This window comes from Cydia amplana, chromosome 8, assembly GCF_948474715.1.
Source record: "Cydia amplana chromosome 8, ilCydAmpl1.1, whole genome shotgun sequence".
In the NCBI taxonomy this organism is placed as follows: Eukaryota; Metazoa; Arthropoda; class Insecta; order Lepidoptera; family Tortricidae; genus Cydia; species Cydia amplana.
The window spans coordinates 31,574-53,569 of NC_086076.1; the positions used below are offsets into that span (position 1 = coordinate 31,574).

The window sequence follows — 21,996 nt, forward strand, 5'->3', positions numbered from 1 at the left end:
CATTTTAGTACCAAACAAGAGTCTCATTTATGTACTGCCTAATCTGTGTAGTCCAACAGTTATTTTAATACAAAACCGGGTAGATCGGGTAGAAATTGGGCAATAGAACTGTAATTTTACTATCTGGGATATAAAAATAGTGCCTTTTACTTCGCCGAAAAGTAACTGCTAAATATGTAATATAATTTCGTAACTAACAGAACCTAGTAAACGAACTTACAAAAAGTAAAGAAATATTTTATTAGAAAAAGTTTTATTATTTGTAATCGAAGTCTGAATTAAAATATTCAATGTTACTTATGTTTGATTGAGCTAGCTTCTGAACAACCAGGGACACTCATAGAACTATCTTCATCTGAATTGGATGTGCTTGAATCCGGCACGTAGATTACATTACAAATTATTGCATATCACCTAACATAGCGGTCTTTATTCGAGATACCGTAGGTACTTTTACTCAATCCTGAAAAAGAAATTACATATAAATATGCATAAAATGGCAAGTACCAAGACTATTTGTCAGTTATTTTAAAGATCATGAATGGCCTGCATATTTATGAAATTGAATATCCCATCAAAAACATGACATGTAAAAAAGGTGCAAGTCTCGCAACGCTTTTACTACAAAAAAGTTTTGAGATGTAATGTGAAACCAAGTCGGTTATTTTAATCAGTGCCAGGGGGTGTTAAAACCGTATCAATAAGATATCTTTAATTTGTAATACGTATAATGACTTGGCCATCGCACGGCTGCATAATGACAAAAGGATCATCGTCACCTATTAAAAATAATTCTAATTGAACATAACGCTAGCGCTAATTGCAGTTTGAGCATTACACATATTTACGAGTTCTGTACGAGTAAAGCATTATTTGCGATTGCCAAGTCATTATATGTATTACAAATGAAATATATCTTATTGATACGGGTTTAACACCCCCTGGCACTGATTAAAATAACCGACTTGGTTAATTTCACATTACATCACAAAACTTTTTTGTAGTAAAAGCGTTGCGAGACCTGCACCTTTTTTACATGTCATGTTTTTGATGGGATCTCATCTCTTTTTGTAGGCAGTCCTTCTTTTCGGGTACTCATACCCATACTATGTATACACATATCATAACTAAACATAATTATTATCTTCATTCATACTCACATCGTACATCGTAGTGTACCTTTACTTCACCTACTATTTATAGGAACTGCAACAGTAACTTTGTAATATCATATATTTATATGGGATTACAAACTTACTTATGCAGTTCTTAGATCTTTAAAACGTGACTGATATTGCAATATTGTTAGGTTTTCCCTTTATGTGGCCATGAAACCCTAACTCTGTACCAAATTTCAGCTCTCTGAGTTTATGGGAAGTACTAGTTCCATTCTGATGGTCATGAGTGAGTGAGTGAGTGTCATAAATGCGAAACTTTGCTTTCGCTTAACTTCGGAACTAAATGACCTACAGACTTGAAATTTTGGATTTTAAGTATGTGATTATAGCTTACTGGATGACGAAAATTTCTGCGTTCTGGTCTTATCCAGAGGTTCTCAAATAGGGGCCTGAAAATGCGGCGAAATGGTTCCAGTAAAGGATGGTACGGCAGTGTTTGCTTGGCGCTCGACTTGGCGGGGGCACTGCCGTGCCCCCAGATATTTTAAATGAATATACTTACCAGTTATGTACCGGAAACAAGTTACTTAGCGGGCTTATTAAATAGGTAATTATTTAATATTAAATACAACATCAATACCCGTCAATAGCGGAAACACGTTCCGCGAGTTTTTGTAAGTCGATAGTCGGCTTTTAGCCGTTTTCTTCCCGCTGACAAAACCGAACAATGTTAAATATAATTTTCTTTGTGGTTTTATGTACGGTTTTATCGTGTTTTGAAAATATTTTATACTTATACATAAAACTTGCGGTTTTTGTTAATAAAAATATACAATGACAGAAGTTTGTTTACTTTTTACAAGACAAGTGTCAAAGGTTTGATTGCCATATAAAATTGAAAATGTTAGTTTCCGTTTCTGCTACGACTCTTCTCTTTCCGCACAGACTCTACCATTATAATAAAATGTATTGTTACGTTATTTATTTAATTTTGAATTAGTATACCTTTAAAAAAAACACCCTTTACTATTTTTATTATACATTTACTCAAACTTCTAGCTAGACGTACTTTTTTAACACAATCGGCCTATAAAAGTTTAAATACAAAAAATCAAGATACTTTTCCATTTCTAACTCTGCATGGATTTAGATGAAAATTACTGGGAAATTCGAATCATGTAATAATTAAGCCGTCTATCTTGTCTTACCGGAGCGGCATTCGGGCGTCATGCGCGCTAACGCGGCGCGCGTCACCACGTCGTACACCGCGCGGAACGTCGCTTCCGCATACGCCGGTACTAAGTACCTACACACAAAAAAACGCTTTAAAAAATCCAACACATTCTATAAATTCTTTCTAACCATTCTCAAGACTTCATAGGTTATCAATTATATCACTCTGAATATAAGTAACATAATAAGTACTGATGCATACCTGATACCTGATGATGGTTACCTAAGCATTGTAATTTCGCCAAGAGACAACGAAATCTTACAAATTAAAATGTCATTCAATAGAACTTGCTAACTATGTAAACAAACCGCCATACTAAAATTTACACTAAATGTCAATTTACTAGTAACTTTTGTTTACATTGTTAGCAAGTTCTATTGAATGACACTTTAAACAAAAATCAACCTTGTTTAGTAACCTCCTCCAACCTCCCGCACCACGGGAGGTTTTTTTTTGTAATCTATAATTCATAAAGCACGCCCTGTACACAGTACCTCGGTAGGTCGGAGAGCGGCGACAACAATTCCCGAAGCCTCGTGGCTACGTTCGCGAGCTGCGGCGCCGCGAGTCGGCGCCACGTGTAGTCCAGCAGCCAGTCGCCGGCGCGCAGGTTGTCGCACACGGCGTGCCCGAGCGCGTCGCCGGCCCGCACCTCTTCCAGCAGCGACACCAGCCCCTACATGATCACAACTTATCTATACCACTTATGGCAAGATTAAAATATTTAACTATTACCTGTTCATTTTGTGTCTACATTTTATTTATGCGAGTTATTTTATACGAGGAGTTATCATTAGGCATCGGAGTTTTTGTCGCATGGTAAGACTAATAGCAAGCTATGGAGTCGACATTTGCTATAAATGTAAACTCTTATTCATACTCATACTCATTTATTTAATTTATCTTAAAATGCCTTTAGAGCGGTCAGTCGTGTATATTATCTTAGTCAAATTATATAAAAAAATATTTTTCTATTACATTATGAATTCATAACTTCATCTATTTTAACATACAACTATACAAACTACATCGCTGCGAAAGACCTAATGTCATGTAGGTACTGACCGCTGATAAAATTGATTCGACCAAATCGCACATCTGATTAATCTTTCCAATTTCTCGTTTAAATAAGAATGAAAGTATAGACGGACACATGTTGAAACGTAAAATATCTTTCAAGTAAACAACTAATCAATGACAGTAGTGATAGAATTAATTCATAACTTTTTTAATTGCGGAAGGTTATTTTCTTAGGTGACAGTTCCATTCACTTTCGGCTCTATTGCAACAAATGAGGTTTAATAAATTAAACTCATATACGTAGTAACTATTTTGTAATCCGTTCTCATGTTAAATAAAATTAATCATGAGTATGAGTATGAATAAGAGTTTACATTTATAGCAAATGTCGACTCCATAGCTTGCTATTAGTCTTACCATGCGACAAAAACTCCGATGCCTAGTTATCATACAACCTTTGACAAATAGAGCAAACTAGGGTAGTGTTTACGTACACCTGAGTGGCGTTCAGCGCAGTTCCGCCGAGGCGTCATAGAGTGCGCTGTCAAAAATGAAATCCAGAACAATTGACGTTATGCTGTAAATCAATCTTCAGATGAAAACGAAAGAGAGAAGATGACGTCTGTGGCAGTTCCTGGGTCTTATCCACTGGTTTGCTTCGAATAAGAAGTGTTATGATTTGTAATCGGTCTTGTCCAAATGTCCAGTAAAGACAGTGAGTCGAATAAGGTATTTCATTGAAAGTCCTCTTCATCCGCGATTGAAGGCCCCGATATACTCCTGATAGTATGATACGCCCACGATTCTCGACATATATATTAAGCGAATCGATTTATATTATTAGAAAAACATACAAGCGGCAAAGAAATGGCAATCGTATTCATTGTAAATGTTTATCTACCCAAATATCATAAACCCTCTATGATGCGTCCAAGAACCACACATTATGACCACCATAAAAATATACTGTTTTGTTAGAACAAATTTCTTATCTGTAACAATGTTATTATTGCTAAATAATAACATCGATTTCGATAATATTATGCATTCAAATTTCGAACATCTTTGAAAAACAAAGAAATTTGATTTGACCTCTATTCTAATATCAGTCGAGATGACGTTTAGTTCGAAATGAATTGTTAATTTTCAAACAAATTTGACAAATGTCGCACGTAAGTAAGATATCGAACGATATAATAGTTGGGGCCGACTCTAGTTTGTCTCTGAATTAAAAAAAAAACTATGACAGCTGCCAGAAAACTTTTCAATACTGCCATTACAGGTTAAAATTTGTTTTGTTGCATAAAATTGTTCAATTTGTTGAATTTAAACCATAAAATGAGCGATCAAGGTGATATAGATATTTCGGCGACGCCTCCTGATATCCGTGACAACGCAACTAACGTTATAAATGACTTATTACCAGCTAAGTCAAGGAAACAATACAAAGGAACATACTTCTGTCCGAGCTGGGTAAGTGAATTATAATAATTGCACCATCCAAACTGTAGGTAAATCATTATTATTCTTCTAAATCAATTTCTTCATTTTCGCATTTGTTTTCTGTTTTATTTTACTAATAATTATTGTTAGTGGCCCTGGACAACACCGCGATGCCGGTCATAATATGCGGCTCCTGAATGCATCATGAAGGCTTATGATATGTGGGTAGATAAAGTAGTATATGTAACTGTACATAATTAGGCATTAAAACACTCGTGTGATCCTTTTAAGAAACTCACTTCGTTCGTTTCTTAAACCCACACTCGTGTTTAATGCCCTTCATTATGTACAGTCACATAAACTACTATTATGAAGTCGGCCAGGTCGGGCGGCTGTATACAGACTACCGACCTGCAGGCCGGCGTAGACGAGCGGGCCGTGGCCGGGCACGTCGTAGACCCCCCCGACGCCCGCGTCGCGCTCCTCCGCGTCGCAGCGGTACAGCAGCACGTTGAAGTCGGCCAGCTCGAGCGGCTGCAGCGCGCGCTCCAGCCCGAGCGCGTCGGGCGCGCGCGCCTCCCACGCCGACAGCGTGCGCGTGATGCCGTCGAGCGCGGCGCGGTGCGCGGCGCGAGGCGCTGCCGATCGTGACCATAGTCAATTACATATACATTAAAGAAAATATTACGATAAGTGACCTTAAATAAAATACAACAGCGCGCCAGTTCAAAATAGCAGGATCCGCGTCTCTGCACACGGCCGATATGGATCTGACTCGTAAACGTAGCGAGCACACCTAGTACACAGTCTCTCACCTATGCGCACGGCTATGACCGCGCCGGGCGGGAAGGCGCGCCAGTCCAGCACGGTGTGCAGCCCGTCCCTCCGCGCCGCCGACACGAACCGCGCGGCGTCCAGCGCCGGCCGGCGGCGGACGGCGGCCGTCCACTGCTCCAGGCCGTTGATATAGCGCGCATTTCTGGTGTACACCGCGCCGCTCCTGTACGAGTCACGTGGCTTGTTAGATCGTATAGACAAAACTAGTGAGTGCCAATGATGCAACATTTAGTACACAATTGATATACAATTAATATTTTTAAATCGAGGTCATGTTTTCGGCAGAATATTTACAATTTAGTGTAGTATAAACAACCAATTGAGTACCAGTACTCAAGTGGTTAACCGTGTGTAACAAAAGTGACGTGGGTTTTTTACAATTGGTGCCGTGACCAGGATAAACACAAAAAAATTGTTTTTTTTTTTTATTAAAGTTTTTTATTAAGGTTCAACAGTGGCAACAACTGCTTATGGAGTATTATGGACTAACACACTTGCGTACTATTAAACTATGATTGCGCCACCAATTACAGGCGCAACACAGCATGTATTTTATTCTTGATAAATTACGTAAATAAGCTTCCGCCATATAATAACCAGGCTAATAACCTAAAATCTACAAAGGGGAATGTCAAGAGGTACTTCAATCGGGAATCGAAGTAAGTTCCTTTTTAAAGCTTTTCATTAATTATTTGTAAAATACTATGAGTTGTAATACAAACAGCAACACTCCTAATGTACATCGGTGGACCTTATGCCTTTTGTATTAAGGTCCACCGAAGGACAGTTCTGTTAACAGTGTGTGTAAAGGTACAAATTGTATTACTAAATACAAATAAATTAGTATGTTCGTTACTTAAAGAATCCGTTAAAGTATTGTTATATTGTATTTGGATTTATTTACAAACAAGATATATACAGTGGTATTACTAAAAGAAATTAAAAACTAGCTCAAATCTAAAATAGGCCTTCGAGGCAAGGCCACATGCTGGCGACATTTCCTCGCCGTATCGCAATGCTGATTTAGTTCTCATTTGAGAAGTTGTAAAAAAAATATATTGAACATACTCGTAACGTAATTTAACATATTTCTGTAAAGCAATTCACACAAGCCCTCGGAATTCCTACCCGGGCTGCAGCTTCATGTCGACTTCCTCTAACGCGAGAACGTGTGTAAGATGAAGCGCCGACACGTGGACGAGTGACGGCCATGCGCCATCACCGCGCCAATCATCTGATCCACGTACTTGACGCTTGATATGTGTTACCTGGGCTGAAGCTCCATCTCAAAGAGTATTTCCTCGAGATCTCCCTCGAAGCGCAGCGGGGGAGGAAGGGGGCCGTCGCCCTGCGGCGCCGAGAACGCCGTGTGCGCGACCAGCAGCACCGAGCGCCGGGACGTGGACGAGTGCCGGGTCACCGCGGTCACCGCGTCCGTCATCTGGTCCACGTATACCTGCACGTATCAAGACGGGACCTTGCATATTTAAAACCGTCGACAACATTTTTAAAGTGCCATCTATATCTAAGAAGCGTCTCGATACGTAATATTTTTTGGGTGCCATTTAATGCAATAATATTCCTATTTTGATGAACAAAAATATATATTTGGTCAGCCAAAATGGATAATTGGTCAGCAACTTAAGGCACAGTATAATAAAGAGTACTAGCGTACAGTATGGACACTCCCTACCTCCCGTTAAAAGTGCCGCCCACCCGTTCTCGGTTACCTCACAGTTACCCTACAATGTCTTATCTCACTCACACAAGCATGGTACGCGTTCACCTACACGAGCTTAGGCTGTGTGCATAGGAACGCGTTTGTTTCATACATTTGATCGCCAGTGTCCGAGGTGTGCTTAAGGTTAGCAGGTATTTCTAAACCAGTTCGCAATTAGTGTCATACTGAGCCGCTCTAAATTGATTTGGTTGTCAAATTAATTAATTGAGCGGCATTTTTTTTTCCGACGGTCTCCACTTTTGCAAGGCGCTCATGTCGGGGTCCTCAGTTCCCCGTCGGGGTGCCTCCGTTACAGCTGCAACATACCTCGTCGTAGCCTTGTTGAGCGAGCTGACAGTGCAGCAGGTTGAGCTCCCTCCTAGCCCGTATCAGGCCGTGCGAAGCGCCCACGTCGCCCTCGTCGGTGCCCCACTCCGGGTACAGCCTGGCTTCGTCCACCACGTGTATGTGGTGCGGGACCAGCTCGTCCAACCCGCGCGTCGAGCCCGACGCGCAGAACGCCATGGTCACCAGCGCCGCTGCAATATAGAAATGATCGTAATATCGAAACCGGAATCGATTGTGGGGCGCCACGACGCCGGTCGCCATCGTCGATCCGTACGGCGACGGCGACGCGCCAGCGTACCTGTGGGCAGCACGTCGTGCACGGAGCGCTTGTCGAGCGGCGAGGGGTTGTCGTGCGTGAGGTCGAGCAGCAGGGCGGGCGCGACGCCGGGCCGGGCGGCGTCGGCGCGCGCGCGCCGGAACGCTCCCACCGCCCGCCCGCCGAAGCGGTGCAGCAGGCGACCCTGCTCGCGCGAGTCCCATGCGGCCTGCGCCTCTATTACCATACAAGGAAATATACATTAGCTTATAGTTTGTAGCTTTCTAGTAGAGCCGGAAGGCTTATCCTATTATCTATTGTTCGGTAAAACCGCCCGTGCTACTTACCTGCAAAAAAGGGTCCTAATTATTCTATTTGGCACCTGAGCGCGGGCTAGTCCGACGCTCAAAAAACCAGTGTAGGTGCGCTCTCCGATAACGCGCCTCTGTTACGCATCTCGATGACACATTTTAGACTGGTTCTGTAGCGTTCGACTCGCCGGCACTCGGTAACCGAAGTACCGATTTTTTATGCAGGCGGTCGTGGCACGTGGCACGAGAAGTTTTAGTTAACAATAGACAATAGGTTTAGCCTTCGGGCTCTATTAGAAAGCTACAAACTATACACTAGAATCAAAATTCTCTGTTAAAAACTAAACCGCAAAAAAGCGGGTCCGATGAAAAAAAGGGGAAAAAGTTGTCGGCGTGGAGACTTTAAATCGCCTCGATGGCGATGATGATGAGAAACGGCGCATCGCAAAGGCCGACCGCCGAGACGTAATCTGACTAGACTGACCGCGGATGAGCGCGGAGATGCCGAGCCGGTTGACGAAGATGTTGTCGACGTGGTCCGAGTTGGTGAACAGCTCCGCCGCCACGAACAGGTCCGGCTTCACGTTGCGCGCGCGGTCCATCATGTACTCCGCCACCTGACGCACACACACGCGACGATCGTCATAAAGTTCACATCGGTGCATTAAGCCGGCCACACACACTAGGTTATAACCGATGGTTATGCCTGCGCAGTTTACTTGTGCAGGCATAACTGAACGTGTGTATGACATGACTCCTTGCCTGCGCAAGCAATCTCCTTGCCTGCGCAAGCAAAATTGAAAATATCAAAATTTATATTTTTTGCCTGTCGGTTGTGCTTGCGCACTTCGCTTGCGCAGGCATAACTGAACGTGTGTGGCTGGCAGGCTTGATAGGCTTCAGTTATCCAGTGATTGCCGAGGGGATAGGTCGCAAGTCACTGTGCAACAATGTCGTCTCGCAAACGGAATGCAATTGTCGAGGATTTTTAGGGTTCCGTAACCAAAGGGACCCTATTACTAAGACTCCACTGTCCGTCCGTCCGTCTGTCACTAGGCTGTATCTCATGAACTATGCTAGTTAGACTGTTGAAATGTTCACAGATGATCTATTTCTGTTGCCTCTACGAGGGGTATTCAAAATATTCTCGGTATGAGAATGAAAACAAACAAGTACGAAAAGTTTGATATTTTTATTTTTCAATATACTCCCCCCCTATGTTCATACACTTAAAAGATCGATCAATTATTTTTATTAATCCTGCATAAAAATATTTTTTATCTTTGGTGTAAAAATGCTCCTCCACTGCCGCCTTCAATGCTTCATCATCGGAAAATTTATTTCCACGCAGATCCTTTTTAAGATTGGGGAACAAAAAGAAGTCGCTGGGGGCTAAGTCCGGACTATACGGTGGGTGAGTAACAGTTTCAAACCCACATTCAATAATAGCTGCCTTGGCAATATGAGCAGTATGGACGGGGGCGTTGTCATGCAGAAGCATAACACCTTTGGTTAACTTTCCTCGCCTCTTTTCTTTGATTGCATCCTTTAATTGACGTAGAATGTTAGCGTAGTACTGTCCTGTGATATTTACACCTTTTTCTTTATAATCGATCTGTAATACTCCTTCACAATCCCAAAATATCGTGGCCATGACCTTGCCAGCTGAAGGGATGACCTTGAACTTCTTGGGATGAGCTGAACCCTTAATGTGCCACTGCATGGACTCTTGTTTACTCTCTGGGTCATAATGATGAACCCAGGTTTCATCTCCAGTAACTATTCTTTGCAGCACCTCATCAGGATTTTCACCGCACAGGTCAATAAAATCGGAACAACAAGCTACACGCATGCCTTTTTGAAGCCGAGTCAGCATTCGCGGAACCCATCTTGCACTTACTTTTGACATATTAAGATGGTCATGGATAATATCATGTATGGTACCAATAGAGAGATTGGTTACTTGTGCTATAGATTTTACCTTCACTCGACCATCTTCCAATATAAGTTTTTCCACTTTATCAATATTTTCTTGTGAAGTAGCTACTACAGGCCGGCCAGGTCTAGGGTCGTCTTCAACACTCTCCCTTCCACGTTTAAACTCGCTTGACCACTTTTGAATGGTAGATAAAGAAGGAGCAGACTCACGGTAAACACAATCCATTTCCTCTTTTATGGTTTTTTGATTTTTACCCTGTTTTGTCAAGAATTTTATCACGCATCGATGTTCTAATTTAGTTAACATTGTCAATTCCCACATGATGTTCATGTTTGTTCAGCAATTGCAGAAAAACAAAAGAACATCTCGCTTCGAATTATACTTTTTTTTAATGTCAATGAATAAACCTTAGCGGCCAGTAACGAAAGAAATTTTAGAAGAGGTTGTAAGATATCAATACCGAGAATATTTTGAACGCCCCTCGTAGTACAACAAATACTACCGGCCAAGTGCGAGTCGGAGTGGGGCTCCCATGATTTTTTTTCCGTTTTTATAGATAATGGTACGGTACCCTTCGTGCGCGAGTCCCACTCGCACTTGGCCAGTTTTATTATTTTTTAAGTGTGGAGTGGATTCATGGTTTGTATGCGTGTATGGCTGACGAAATATAAACCTAATAACGCTATTGCGTCGACGTCAACCACCGCTACCGGTGCCATGATGGTTTGAACTGAGAGTTTGTGCAGGTTTGTCGTTACGTGTGTGTGCCCTATGGAACTCGGTCGTGCCTGTTGGTTTTGCTTGCACAAGCAAAACTGACACGCAAAACCTAGTGTGTGTGTGGCCCTTTAGGTGGATGTCTTCGTCTAGGGCTCTCCTGCCGATTGACCACCGAAAGACGGCGCGATTGTGCACGATTTGCGAATTATCACCATCGTTTCCAAAACTCAAACGTATTCTAAGACGTGTTATATGAAATAATGTAATCGACATGTAGAACTATGTTTTATAAAGGAGTAAATGAAATTAAATGAGAAATGTCGATATCGACAACCGTACGCCGTCGCTATAATGTCTAAACTCACGTGCAGCGGGGTCGAGTGACAGTTGTCGAGCCGCAGCCCGTCGAACAGCGCGGCCGTCAGCTCCACGTACTCGCGCATGCGCGCCCACAGCCACGGGCTGTCCTCCGGCTTGTCGCCGTACCTACACATGCCGACGACATTCATAATAACTATATATCAATATGATAGGTTTATTGAAGGATTTGTGGACTTTCTTTTTTTATATATCGATTGGTTGTAATCCTGCAAAGTTGATAGGAGATGTGGATTATGATCGGCATCCACGAGCCAACAGCCGTCGTGCGCCCTCTATACCTGAGCTTGACGCTGTCGCCCCAGGCGATGAGCTCCCTCCGGAGGTACACGTGGGAAGTGTTGGCAAAGTCCATGAGCGGGTCGGCGTCCATGACCCAGCCGTTGTGCGCCATCACGTGGCGGCCGCCGTCGCCGAACACCAGGGCCTCCGCCTCCGCCGCCGAGCCGCACTCGCCCGCCGCCGTGAAGTATCTGAGGGAACGTTACGTATCAATTATACGACCAAAAATGTATATTATTATATAATATTACCCTAGGAATTACCCTACTTCGACACACCTTTCGATAAGTACCTAATCGCAGAGTTACGAGAGCTTTCGATATCTCAAAAATCTTTAAATCGGCGCTCAAAAACTAGGAACGACACTCACCTAGGCACCAGTGGATTCTTCTCGCTAACCTCTTCTATTTTAGGCCCGTCGGCCTGCAAGCGGAAGTATCTAAAAAGGACAAAAATATATAATTTATAGGTACTCTCTTGCAATCTTTAGTAAATGAAATATTTGTTATAATTGAAGGTATAAGGATTATGATTTAGATTTAGAACTCAAATGTCGACTGTTGTTGTTGTTGTTGTGAGCAGTTGTTGAAGCTCCTAGCTACACACCTCATGCCAGCGATGCAGTTGTCGACGGCGGAGCGGAGATGCCCCTCCACCTCGTCTCTGGCTGAAGCGTTGAGTTGCTCGAGCCTGCGGCCCCCTGTTAAAGCTCCTAGCTACACACCTCATGCCAGCGATGCAGTTGTCGACGGCGGAGCGGAGATGCCCCTCCACCTCGTCTCTGGCTGAAGCGTTGAGTTGCTCGAGCCTGCGGCCCCCTGTTGAAGCTCCTAGCTACACACCTCATGCCAGCGATGCAGTTGTCGACGGCGGAGCGGAGATGCCCCTCCACCTCGTCTCTGGCTGAAGCGTTGAGTTGCTCGAGCCTGCGGCCCCCTGTTGAAGCTCCTAGCTACACACCTCATGCCAGCGATGCAGTTGTCGACGGCGGAGCGGAGATGCCCCTCCACCTCGTCTCTGGCTGAAGCGTTGAGTTGCTCGAGCCTGCGGCCCCCTGTTGAAGCTCCTAGCTACACACCTCATGCCAGCGATGCAGTTGTCGACGGCGGAGCGGAGATGCCCCTCCACCTCGTCTCTGGCTGAAGCGTTGAGTTGCTCCAGCTTCCTGCGGAGCTCCTCGCAGCATTTCTTGAGGCGCGCCTCCTCGTCGTAACAGTCGGCGCGGTACACGTTGTATAACTGTGTAAGATGTATAATTGCATATAGTTTATTGAATGCTCCAAACCATATATGTACACATTTCACCGAAATGAGATCTCCAACTAAATCTGCCAATGAATTAACCCTTTAATATACCAAATAAAATAAAATAAATCACACACAAATCAATAAATCACTTAATTAGGGTTTGCGATCCGGATCCGGAATGTATGAAATTATCCGGATCTGGATCCGGATCCGTGGATCTTCCCATACATTTCGGATCCGTCGTGTAAACCTACATTTAAAAGTCCTAAAACTGAATCCACACTATATTATCCATACTAATATTATAAAACCGGCCAAGTGCGAGTCGGACTCGCGCACGGAGGGTTCCGCACCATCAACAAAAAATAGAGCAAAACAAGCAACAAAACGGTCACCCATCCGAGTACTGACCTCGCCCGACGTTGCTTAACTTCGGTCAAAAATCACGTTTGTTGTATGGGAGCCCCACTTAAATCTTTATTTTATTATGTTTTTAGTATTTGTTGTTATAGCGGCAACAGAAATACATCATCTGTGAAAATTTCAACTGTCTAGCTATCACGGTTCGTGAGATACAGCCTGGTGACAGACGGACGGACGGACAGCGGAGTCTTAGTAATAGGGTCCCGTTTTTCCCCTTTGGGTACGGAACCCTAAAAAGGAAGTCTGTCTGTCAGTCTGTTACCTCTTCACGCTTAAACCGATTTAGATGAAAATGGCATAGAGATTGTTTGAGTACCAAGGAAGGACATAGGATAGTTTTTATCCCAGAAATCATCCTTTAAAGGGGTGAAATTTTGTACGGGGACTTAACAACTACTGCATAACAAACTTTGTCGATAGGAACTTTGTCGATAGCACCGGTGCTGGTGCACGGTTTAGTTGAAGTTTGGCATAGAGATAGTTTGAGTTCCGGGGAAGGACATAGGATAGTTTTTATGTCGGAAGTCATCCATAAAGAGGGTGTGGAAGTGAGAAAATAAATGAATTGCCTGTTAATTGGTGTAAGCAATAAAGCATTATTCTCAAAATTATTGCTATTAGATTTTATCCAGGCGCTATACTTTAACTGCTAGAACGAATTCCACGCAGACGAAGTCGCGGGCAAAAGCTAGTAATATTATAAATGCGGTAGTGTGTTAGTCTGTCTACTGTCTGTCTGTTACCTCTTCACGCTTAAACCGATTTAGTTGAAATTTGCCATGGAGATAGTTTGAGTCCCGGGGAAGGACATGGGGTAGTTTGTATCCCAAAAATCACCCTTTGAGGGTAAAAAAGGGGGGTGGAAGTTTATATGAGGAATCGTTTAAAAGTAGATCGGGTAAAAATAAGCTACCCAAATTACTAACTCCACGCAGACGAAGTCGCGTGAAAAAGCTAGTAAAAAAATAAAAAGAGCTTATTTATGTCGCGTCAATCGCGTGATCAGCTAGAACGGTGATTTTAATAATCTTTTTTTTGTGAGAATTCATAAAAATCACACTAACCGGCAATAAATGTGTGTAGGTATATATTGTAAGTAGAACCTACCTGTAGCGCTCGGTCCATGTCCACAGTGGCGTGGAGGCGCCGGTACAGCGCGTCCGGAACTAGAGTCAACTCCGCCGCGGCGCTCGCCGACACCGGGGGCACCCTGAATCACAATTCAATCAACCGAACCACGGCAAGTAATAGGAATTAAAACATCAAAAACCCGACAGCGCAAAGCAAAGTTTTAGATAAATATACCTACAGCTAGAACGCGACAGTCTATCGTTTAATTCGGCGCGAAAATTCCAGACTCGGATATAGAAAGTGGAAACGTACTTGTTCCTCGCGAGGCAGTAAAACTGCTGCAGCAGCGCGGCGACATTGCAGGTGTACAGCTCGTGCAGGCGCAGCTCCGGGACGGCCGACGACTCCAGGTAATGTCGCACGGCCTGCAACACTCACACTTGTAGCGTCCACGGTCTCGCCACCCGCACAAAACAGATACAGTACAGAAGTCAATCACATGTATGTACTTCACTTTTCATACCTACGCTCGGCGGTCGCTCTAGGGTTGTCAACTATGACTTATGCACAAAAAATTATCGTGGTAGTGGCACTCGTAGTATCTAGTAGTGGTCGAGGCGGGGTGCTCACCTACCTACCTAACTGTTCTGTTTAACGTTAAAACGAACCTTCGAATTACAAGCGGATACCTACTTACCTAATAACTTACCTCTCTGAAACCACTGGTAGTTTAAAAAACGACAATTCACAGTTTAATGTTGAATTTAAACAACCGTCCACTGAACAGTTATAATAACTTTTTTTTTGTTTCTCCATTATTGCACAAAAAAGTTCACAGACGCGTGTCTCAAGCGGATGGCACTCGCGCTCGCACTGGTCCCAACCGGTCCGAGATATCGTGTCCGTGAGCAGTGTCTATGTGTGCGTTGCTCGAGCGCACTTTGTATGTAGATTGATTTCTGTACTGTATCTGTTTTGTGCATTCGTTCGAGAGCCTCACCTCCAGCTGGTCGTGGGAGTCGAGTCTGGCGGGAATGCCGCGCGGCAGCAGGTCGCCCCGCGCGGCGTCGCGCGTGACGCGCGCCAGCGCCGCGTCCAGCAGCGCGGCGGCGCGCAGGCGGGGCGCGTTGGCTGCACACATTACAAACATGTCGTTCACTAGTCATTATACAGTCGCTTCACATTCATTGCACGGGAACGGGCTCTCACCGCAGTTGTAGGTGGCCTCGGGATGGAGCGCCAGCCACGGCGTCTCGTTGGCGGTGTGGTTCAGCACCACGTCGCACATGGAGGCCACGCGCCACTCGCGGCGCAGCTTCGCGAGCAGGTTCCCGACGTCCGCGAAGGAGGCGTCGGCGCCGAACGCGGGGTTCAGCTTCAGCTGGTCCGCCAGGCTGTAGCTCGACTCGGAGGCGCCCAGCTCCTGGACAAACAGTCGAGGGGACGCTCGGAAACATTACATTTCTATCTCGGACGAATATAAAGTATTTTTTATTTAGGCTCACTCGGTTTTTGGAAATAACAATAATTTTAAAATCATTTCCGAAGAGTCACAAAAAGTAACGATTCCTCGCCCGTACGATTTCACGAGTCGGTCCGCGAGGCCCGCGAGACAAAGGAGAGGTAAAAAAGCTCGGAAAACCTGTATGGGGGTGAAGTGTATCATGTTGTAGCCGCTCTCCTTGGCGACGCGCAGCGTGGCCTCCCACCTTGGCAGCGGGCCCAGACACTTGGCCAGCACGGTCTGGCACGCCAGCGCCTCCACCGGCAGCCCGCCCGGCCCCGCGGGCACCCGCGGCGCGCACTGCAGCCAGCCCGACCCCGTCGGACCCACCGGGGACTCCCTGCGACATCGTAATGTTTAGCCTGACCCGACCCGACCTGACCTTCCGACCTCCAGGAAAACGATTCGACGACGGACCGGTTCCGCTTCGAATACCGGGGGCCGGGGGGCCCAGCCGAGATGACGATCGTTGATAGAAAACACCAATCTAAACTTAAATAATGTATTAAGATGGTCGCTTTTCGTTGCGTCTCTGTCGTCCCGATAGAGTCAGTATTCCCCCCGCGCCGCTACGGGTCGGACGCGCGAGAGATCGCTCCGCAGTTTTTAATCACAAAATACATAAAATGTCGCTTATAAATATCGAAAGTGATGTGCAAAAAGTGCTTCAACACGTGTTTAAACTAATGGATAAAGTGAACCAGTTGGAAAGCGTTATTAGTGAGCAAAATGTGAAAATTTCAAATCTGTCTCAGCTAACTCGCGAGTTTACAACAAAAATGGACGGGAGTCAACCTACCCCCAAGTCTCAGCTTAAAAAGCCAACGGTCACACCGGCACTTGCTCAGCCGCGTCCCCCGCGGCAAGCGCGCATCAACGCAACTGCGGCGTTAACTCGTGCAACACAGAGTCGAAAGTCGAGCACTCCGGCGACGGTCCTGACACCGGTTGTAGATGCAACCGTCGCGAACTTACCTACGGATACTATGCACGAGATACCTACTGGACCTGGGTTAAATAACACGAATGTATCCCCAACGAATCCTGAAATTCAGCACAAATCCACCCCTGAACCGACAGCTAAAATCTCACCAGAATCGGCAATCATTTGTGATTTATCCGAAAATATTGATGTCACGCAAACATGGGAAGAAGTACGGCCACGAAAGAAAAACCGAAAAATCATCCGTAGATCTGTTATTAAAGGCACCGGATCGGTAGATTCTGAATTGCAATCAATGGAGCGAGTAAGACGCATTCATGCATGCTTTTTTAAGGCCCAGACCACACCCGACGTCTTACTACGATATATGAACAAGAAAAATAAATGCGACGGATACAAAGTGGAACAGCTTAAACTAAGGCATAATTACTACGCCTCATTTTCAATAACACTACCTAACGACAAATACGACTATTTTATGGACCCGAGCAGCTGGCCGGCAGGAGTAGAAGTCAGTGAGTGGTTTCGTGGCGGCACCCGGCGCGGCAAGCCCGCGCCTGACAGTGCCACTATCAGCCCGAGGGCCTAAACACAATGAGACCGGCAACAGTGGAATCATACCAATTAATGTACTCCACCAGAATATAAACCGTCTAGAAAATAAAACCTATAGATTGGAATGCGAACTCCAATTACGCGATCCTGCCGCTGACGTGGTTTGCCTGACGGAGCACTGGCTGCAGTCAAATCAGCTAAGTACAGTCAATATCCTTAACTACTCCCTTCGTGCTCAATACTCTAGACCCTCGCGCCGTGGCGGAGGTGCCTGTATTTACGCCAGGACCGAACTAATAACAATAGAGCGACCAGAAGTTGGAAACCTGTCAGTTGAGATGCACTTCGAAACCTGTGCCGTCGAGTGCATCGGCGCCGACCTCATCGTGGTGTGCATTTATAGACCTCCTAGCGGTGACGTACAATTATATTTTTCTAAGCTAACCGAATTATTAAATATGACAATCATGCAAAATTATAAGATCTTGTTAGTTGGTGATATTAACATAGATTTGCTGACAAAATGTAGCCTGACATGTAAAATGAATGATATAATCAAACAATATGGATTTAAACAATTAATTAATATGCCTACTAGAATAAGTACTTTATCTAGCACTTGTATCGATCATGCATTTACTAATGTTCCGAAATCTGACATCCAAAGTTTATCTTGTATTGAGCTTAACTTGTCTGACCACGTAAGCATAAATGTTACTGTAAATATTAAAAATAATTTAAATACAAGTAAGCATGTATTAAAGCGAACTTTTTCAAATAGTAACATAAACAATTTTATTTCAAACATGGAACAATATAATTGGGTTGAAATTCATAATAAATGTATATGTCCTGGTGCTAAGATAGGTTTAGTTATGAACGTAATAAAACACTATTTTGACATATGTTTCCCACTTAGAAAACAGTTGGTAAAAAACAATGTGAGTAACTGGGTTACCGAAACGGTTCGACAAATTCGTTACCGAATACACAAACTTAAGTTAGAAATATCTAAAACGCCTAACGATTGTGAGTTACGCCTGACCCTTGAAAAAATGGAAGTACTGTATTGGTCCACGTTGAAAACTACACGTTGTGAATATGTAAACAGTCAGATAGCTAGATCGAATGAAAACTTGTCTCGGTGCATATGGCGCGTAATCGCCTCCGAAACATGCAAAACCTCTAATAAGAATAATAGTGCCATAAACGTGTTTATTTCTAAATCAGCTGGTGAGAGCGATACCGCCCGCGCCGCAGCTGCCGCCGACCGCCTAAACCGGTACTATATACAAACAAATGTAAACAATACAAAGCCGTGTCATCGCTCCGCTCTTACCTATTTGTATAACTATTTACCAGTGTATGTGCCTACATTCCAATTTGAACCCTATACTCTAACTGAATTAATTAAAGCCTTCAAAACAATTAAACGAAAAAAATCTCTAGATATTAATGACATGTCTACTTGCGTGCTGGATTATCTACCGCCAGTGGTCGTGTCATTATTCCTACTATTATTCAATGAGTGCCTACTTAACGGAGTATATCCAGATATATTGAAACTTATAAAAGTACAACCTATATATAAGGGTAAGGGAGAAATGGACCTCGAGAAATATTTTCGACCAATTTCTCTAATACCCATTATGTCTAAAGTGTTCGAATATCTTATGAGTTCATCTGTTATGAGATACTTCATAGGGAATGGTTTATTAAATAAACAACAGTATGCCTATCAAGCGGGGCGGTCGACGACAGACGCGACACGCGACGTCGTGGCGCGGACGTTGTCTCATCTCGACGCCGGGCGACAGGCCGCTGCTATTTTTTGCGACCTGTCGCGCGCCTTCGAAATGATCGACCATTCTTTGCTCCTTGAAAAATTATCTAGGTATGGTATCGGAGGCCAGTTTCATAATACCATACGCTCCTTTCTAAATAACCGCAAACAGAGTACATGCGTTAAGAACTCTAAATCTAATTTAGAAAACATAGGAAATATGGCTGTACCACAGGGGTCCACAATGGGAAATGTCCTATTTTTGATCCTGGTAAACGACATCTCATCGGCTAGTCCTGATTTGGAGTTCATAACGTATGCCGATGACACTTGCATCCTGGTAAGTGCTGACAACCTTCAAACTTTAAATTCTAAGGTCGAAATTGCTATGCAACTAATATCTCAATGGTTTGCAGCAAACGGAATGCTATTAAATTTAGAAAAAACCAATATTTTACATTTCCAGCTTAGACATAACATCAACAATAAACTAGTTATAAAGCTAAATGGCGTTGAGGTACCACAAGTTAAAGAGGTAAGGTACTTGGGCTTCATTCTGGATGCCGGTCTCACGTGGTCCCCTCACATCGACCGTATGTGCGACAAACTGTCTTCTGCATGTTATGCGCTTTCCAGAATAGCACCGACCTTGTCACATGAAAATGTGTTAAAAGCGTACTATGGATATTTTCATTCCGTTCTTATTATGGGTGCTGACCTGTGGGCGACGGCGGCTGACCGCGAAAGGCCTTTCAAATTACAAAAACGTGCTGTTCGTATCATTAGCGGAAAGTCATTTGATCATCCCGCAAAAAGTTTATTTAAAGAGTATAAGATTCTCACTCTTCCAAGTGTTTTCATATTAACCGCATGTAAGTATGTTAGGGCTAACGTGGATCAATACGCTACCCATTCGCAGGCCCGTAGAAATAACCGGTTAAGAGCGCTCCAACAAGAAAAGTCAAAATAATGCAAAATTGATGATATTCCTCGATGACATTCAGTACTTTAGGGTAATTATTAGAAACAATGAGTACTTGTTACGGTAAAAGCGTCTTCTTATCTTTAGGAATTACTTTTTAAATATTAGAAAAATAATTTATTAAATTAGTAATGATTTTTTTTCTGATGGTCGTTTCCGAAAAACCACGTCTAGTACTGAATTATGAGCTCGTATTTGTAAATGTTGAGAAGTTTACTCTGGTAAAGCTGGCTATTTTGTATTACTAATACCCTGTACATTAGGAATTACTTTTGACATTTTTCCTAAATACCTTTGAGAAAGAGAAAATCGAAGAAAAACAAACTCAATTTTCTCTCCGAAACAAGTGTCAATTCCTACGAAATTCTACTTAATATCGAAGTCATTTTCATACTCAAGCAATCTACAGCGTTTGCTTATACTGATGGTATACATTAGTGTTTATGAAATTCTACTATAATTTTTTGGCAATTTTTTGAAAACGACTCTAATATTACCGATGACGCGCGGTCGTGAGCTCAGTGCCGCGGCAGAGCTTGTAGAGGTAGGACGTGTGTCGGTCGGCTCCGCACGTTTTCAACGGCGACGACGAGGTTTTTTATCATTGTGTGCGGCAGGCGCCGTGTAAAATGCTATACTGTGTGCGTGACAGTGCGTGTATACGGCGACTGAGAAACTTTGATCCTAGTACTGTGTATTTGGTTTTATAGTATAGTATGTAACTACCGGACAGCATTAAAGATATTTGAAATGATCTGATATTTTATAGGTACTAAATTAAAAAATGGCTGAATACAAATGCTTTTGATGACATGTCAGAATCAGAATATATAGGTCTGATGATGGAGCTGGGAGGTGGTCACCGGTACCAATCAACCATGCAACTAAACCACTTCGTGTTTCGGCTCGTTTGATTCGTCTCAACAAGATCTTTGACACAAGATAGGACTCAGGGTCTGATGATGGAGCTGGAAGGTGGTCATCGGTACCAGTCAACCACGCAACTAAACCACTTCGTGTTTGGGCTCGTTTGATTCCTCTCAACGAGATCTTTGACACAAGATAGAACTCAGGGTCTGATGATGAAGCTGGAAGGTGGTCAACGGTACCAGTCAACCATGCAACTAAACCACTTCGTGTTTCGGCTCGTTTGATTCGTCTCAACAAGATCTTTGACACAAGATATAACTGAGGGTCTGATGATGGAGCTGGAAGGTTGGCACCGGTACCAGTCAACCACGCAACTAAACCACTTCGTGTTTGGGCTCGTTTTATTCCTCTCAACGAGATCTTTGACACAAGATAGAACTCATGGTCTGACGATGAAGCTGGAACGTGGTCAACGGTACCAGTCAACCATGCACCTAAACCACTTCGTGTTTGGGCTCGTTTGATTCGTCTTAACAAGATCTTTGACACAAGATAGTACTGAGGGTCTGATGATGGAGCTGGAAGGTGGTCACCAGTACCAGTCAACCATGCAACTAAACCACTTCGTGTTTGGGCTCGTTTGATTCCTCTCAACGAGATCTTTGACACAAGATAGGACTCAGGGTCTGATGATGGAGCTGGAAGGTGGTCACCGGTACCAGTCAACCACGCAACTAAACCACTTCGTGTTTGGGCTCGTTTGATTCCTCTCAACGAGATCTTTGACACAAGATAGAACTCAGGGTCTGATGATGAAGCTGGAATGTGGTCAACGGTACCAGTCAACCATGCAACTAAACCACTTCGTGTTTCGGCTCGTTTGATTCGTCTCAACAAGATCTTTGACACAAGATAGTACTGAGGGTCTGATGATGGAGCTGGAAGGTGGTCACAAGTACCAGTCAACCATGCAACTAAACCACTTCGTGTTTGGGCTCGTTTGATTTGTCT

At 43.7% G+C, this 21,996-nt stretch overlaps 1 protein-coding gene across 1 annotated transcript in view; it reads right to left on the reverse strand.

Annotated features, from left to right (window-relative positions):
* Positions 1 to 21,996, reverse strand: part of LOC134650609 (glycogen debranching enzyme) — a 36,083-nt gene that overhangs the window by 7,334 nt on the left and 6,753 nt on the right. Inside the window, exons 5-21 of the mRNA XM_063505561.1 lie at positions 15,991 to 16,192; positions 15,558 to 15,771; positions 15,349 to 15,479; positions 14,661 to 14,773; positions 14,385 to 14,487; positions 12,685 to 12,845; positions 11,977 to 12,045; positions 11,606 to 11,797; positions 11,312 to 11,432; positions 8,772 to 8,904; positions 8,019 to 8,213; positions 7,700 to 7,911; positions 6,921 to 7,108; positions 5,631 to 5,815; positions 5,227 to 5,453; positions 2,847 to 3,028; positions 2,327 to 2,424 (exon numbers count right to left, since the gene is read on the reverse strand). Coding sequence (XP_063361631.1) covers positions 2,327 to 2,424; positions 2,847 to 3,028; positions 5,227 to 5,453; positions 5,631 to 5,815; positions 6,921 to 7,108; positions 7,700 to 7,911; positions 8,019 to 8,213; positions 8,772 to 8,904; positions 11,312 to 11,432; positions 11,606 to 11,797; positions 11,977 to 12,045; positions 12,685 to 12,845; positions 14,385 to 14,487; positions 14,661 to 14,773; positions 15,349 to 15,479; positions 15,558 to 15,771; positions 15,991 to 16,192 — 2,726 coding nt within the window. The remainder of the gene's footprint in view (positions 1 to 2,326; positions 2,425 to 2,846; positions 3,029 to 5,226; positions 5,454 to 5,630; positions 5,816 to 6,920; positions 7,109 to 7,699; positions 7,912 to 8,018; positions 8,214 to 8,771; positions 8,905 to 11,311; positions 11,433 to 11,605; positions 11,798 to 11,976; positions 12,046 to 12,684; positions 12,846 to 14,384; positions 14,488 to 14,660; positions 14,774 to 15,348; positions 15,480 to 15,557; positions 15,772 to 15,990; positions 16,193 to 21,996) is intronic.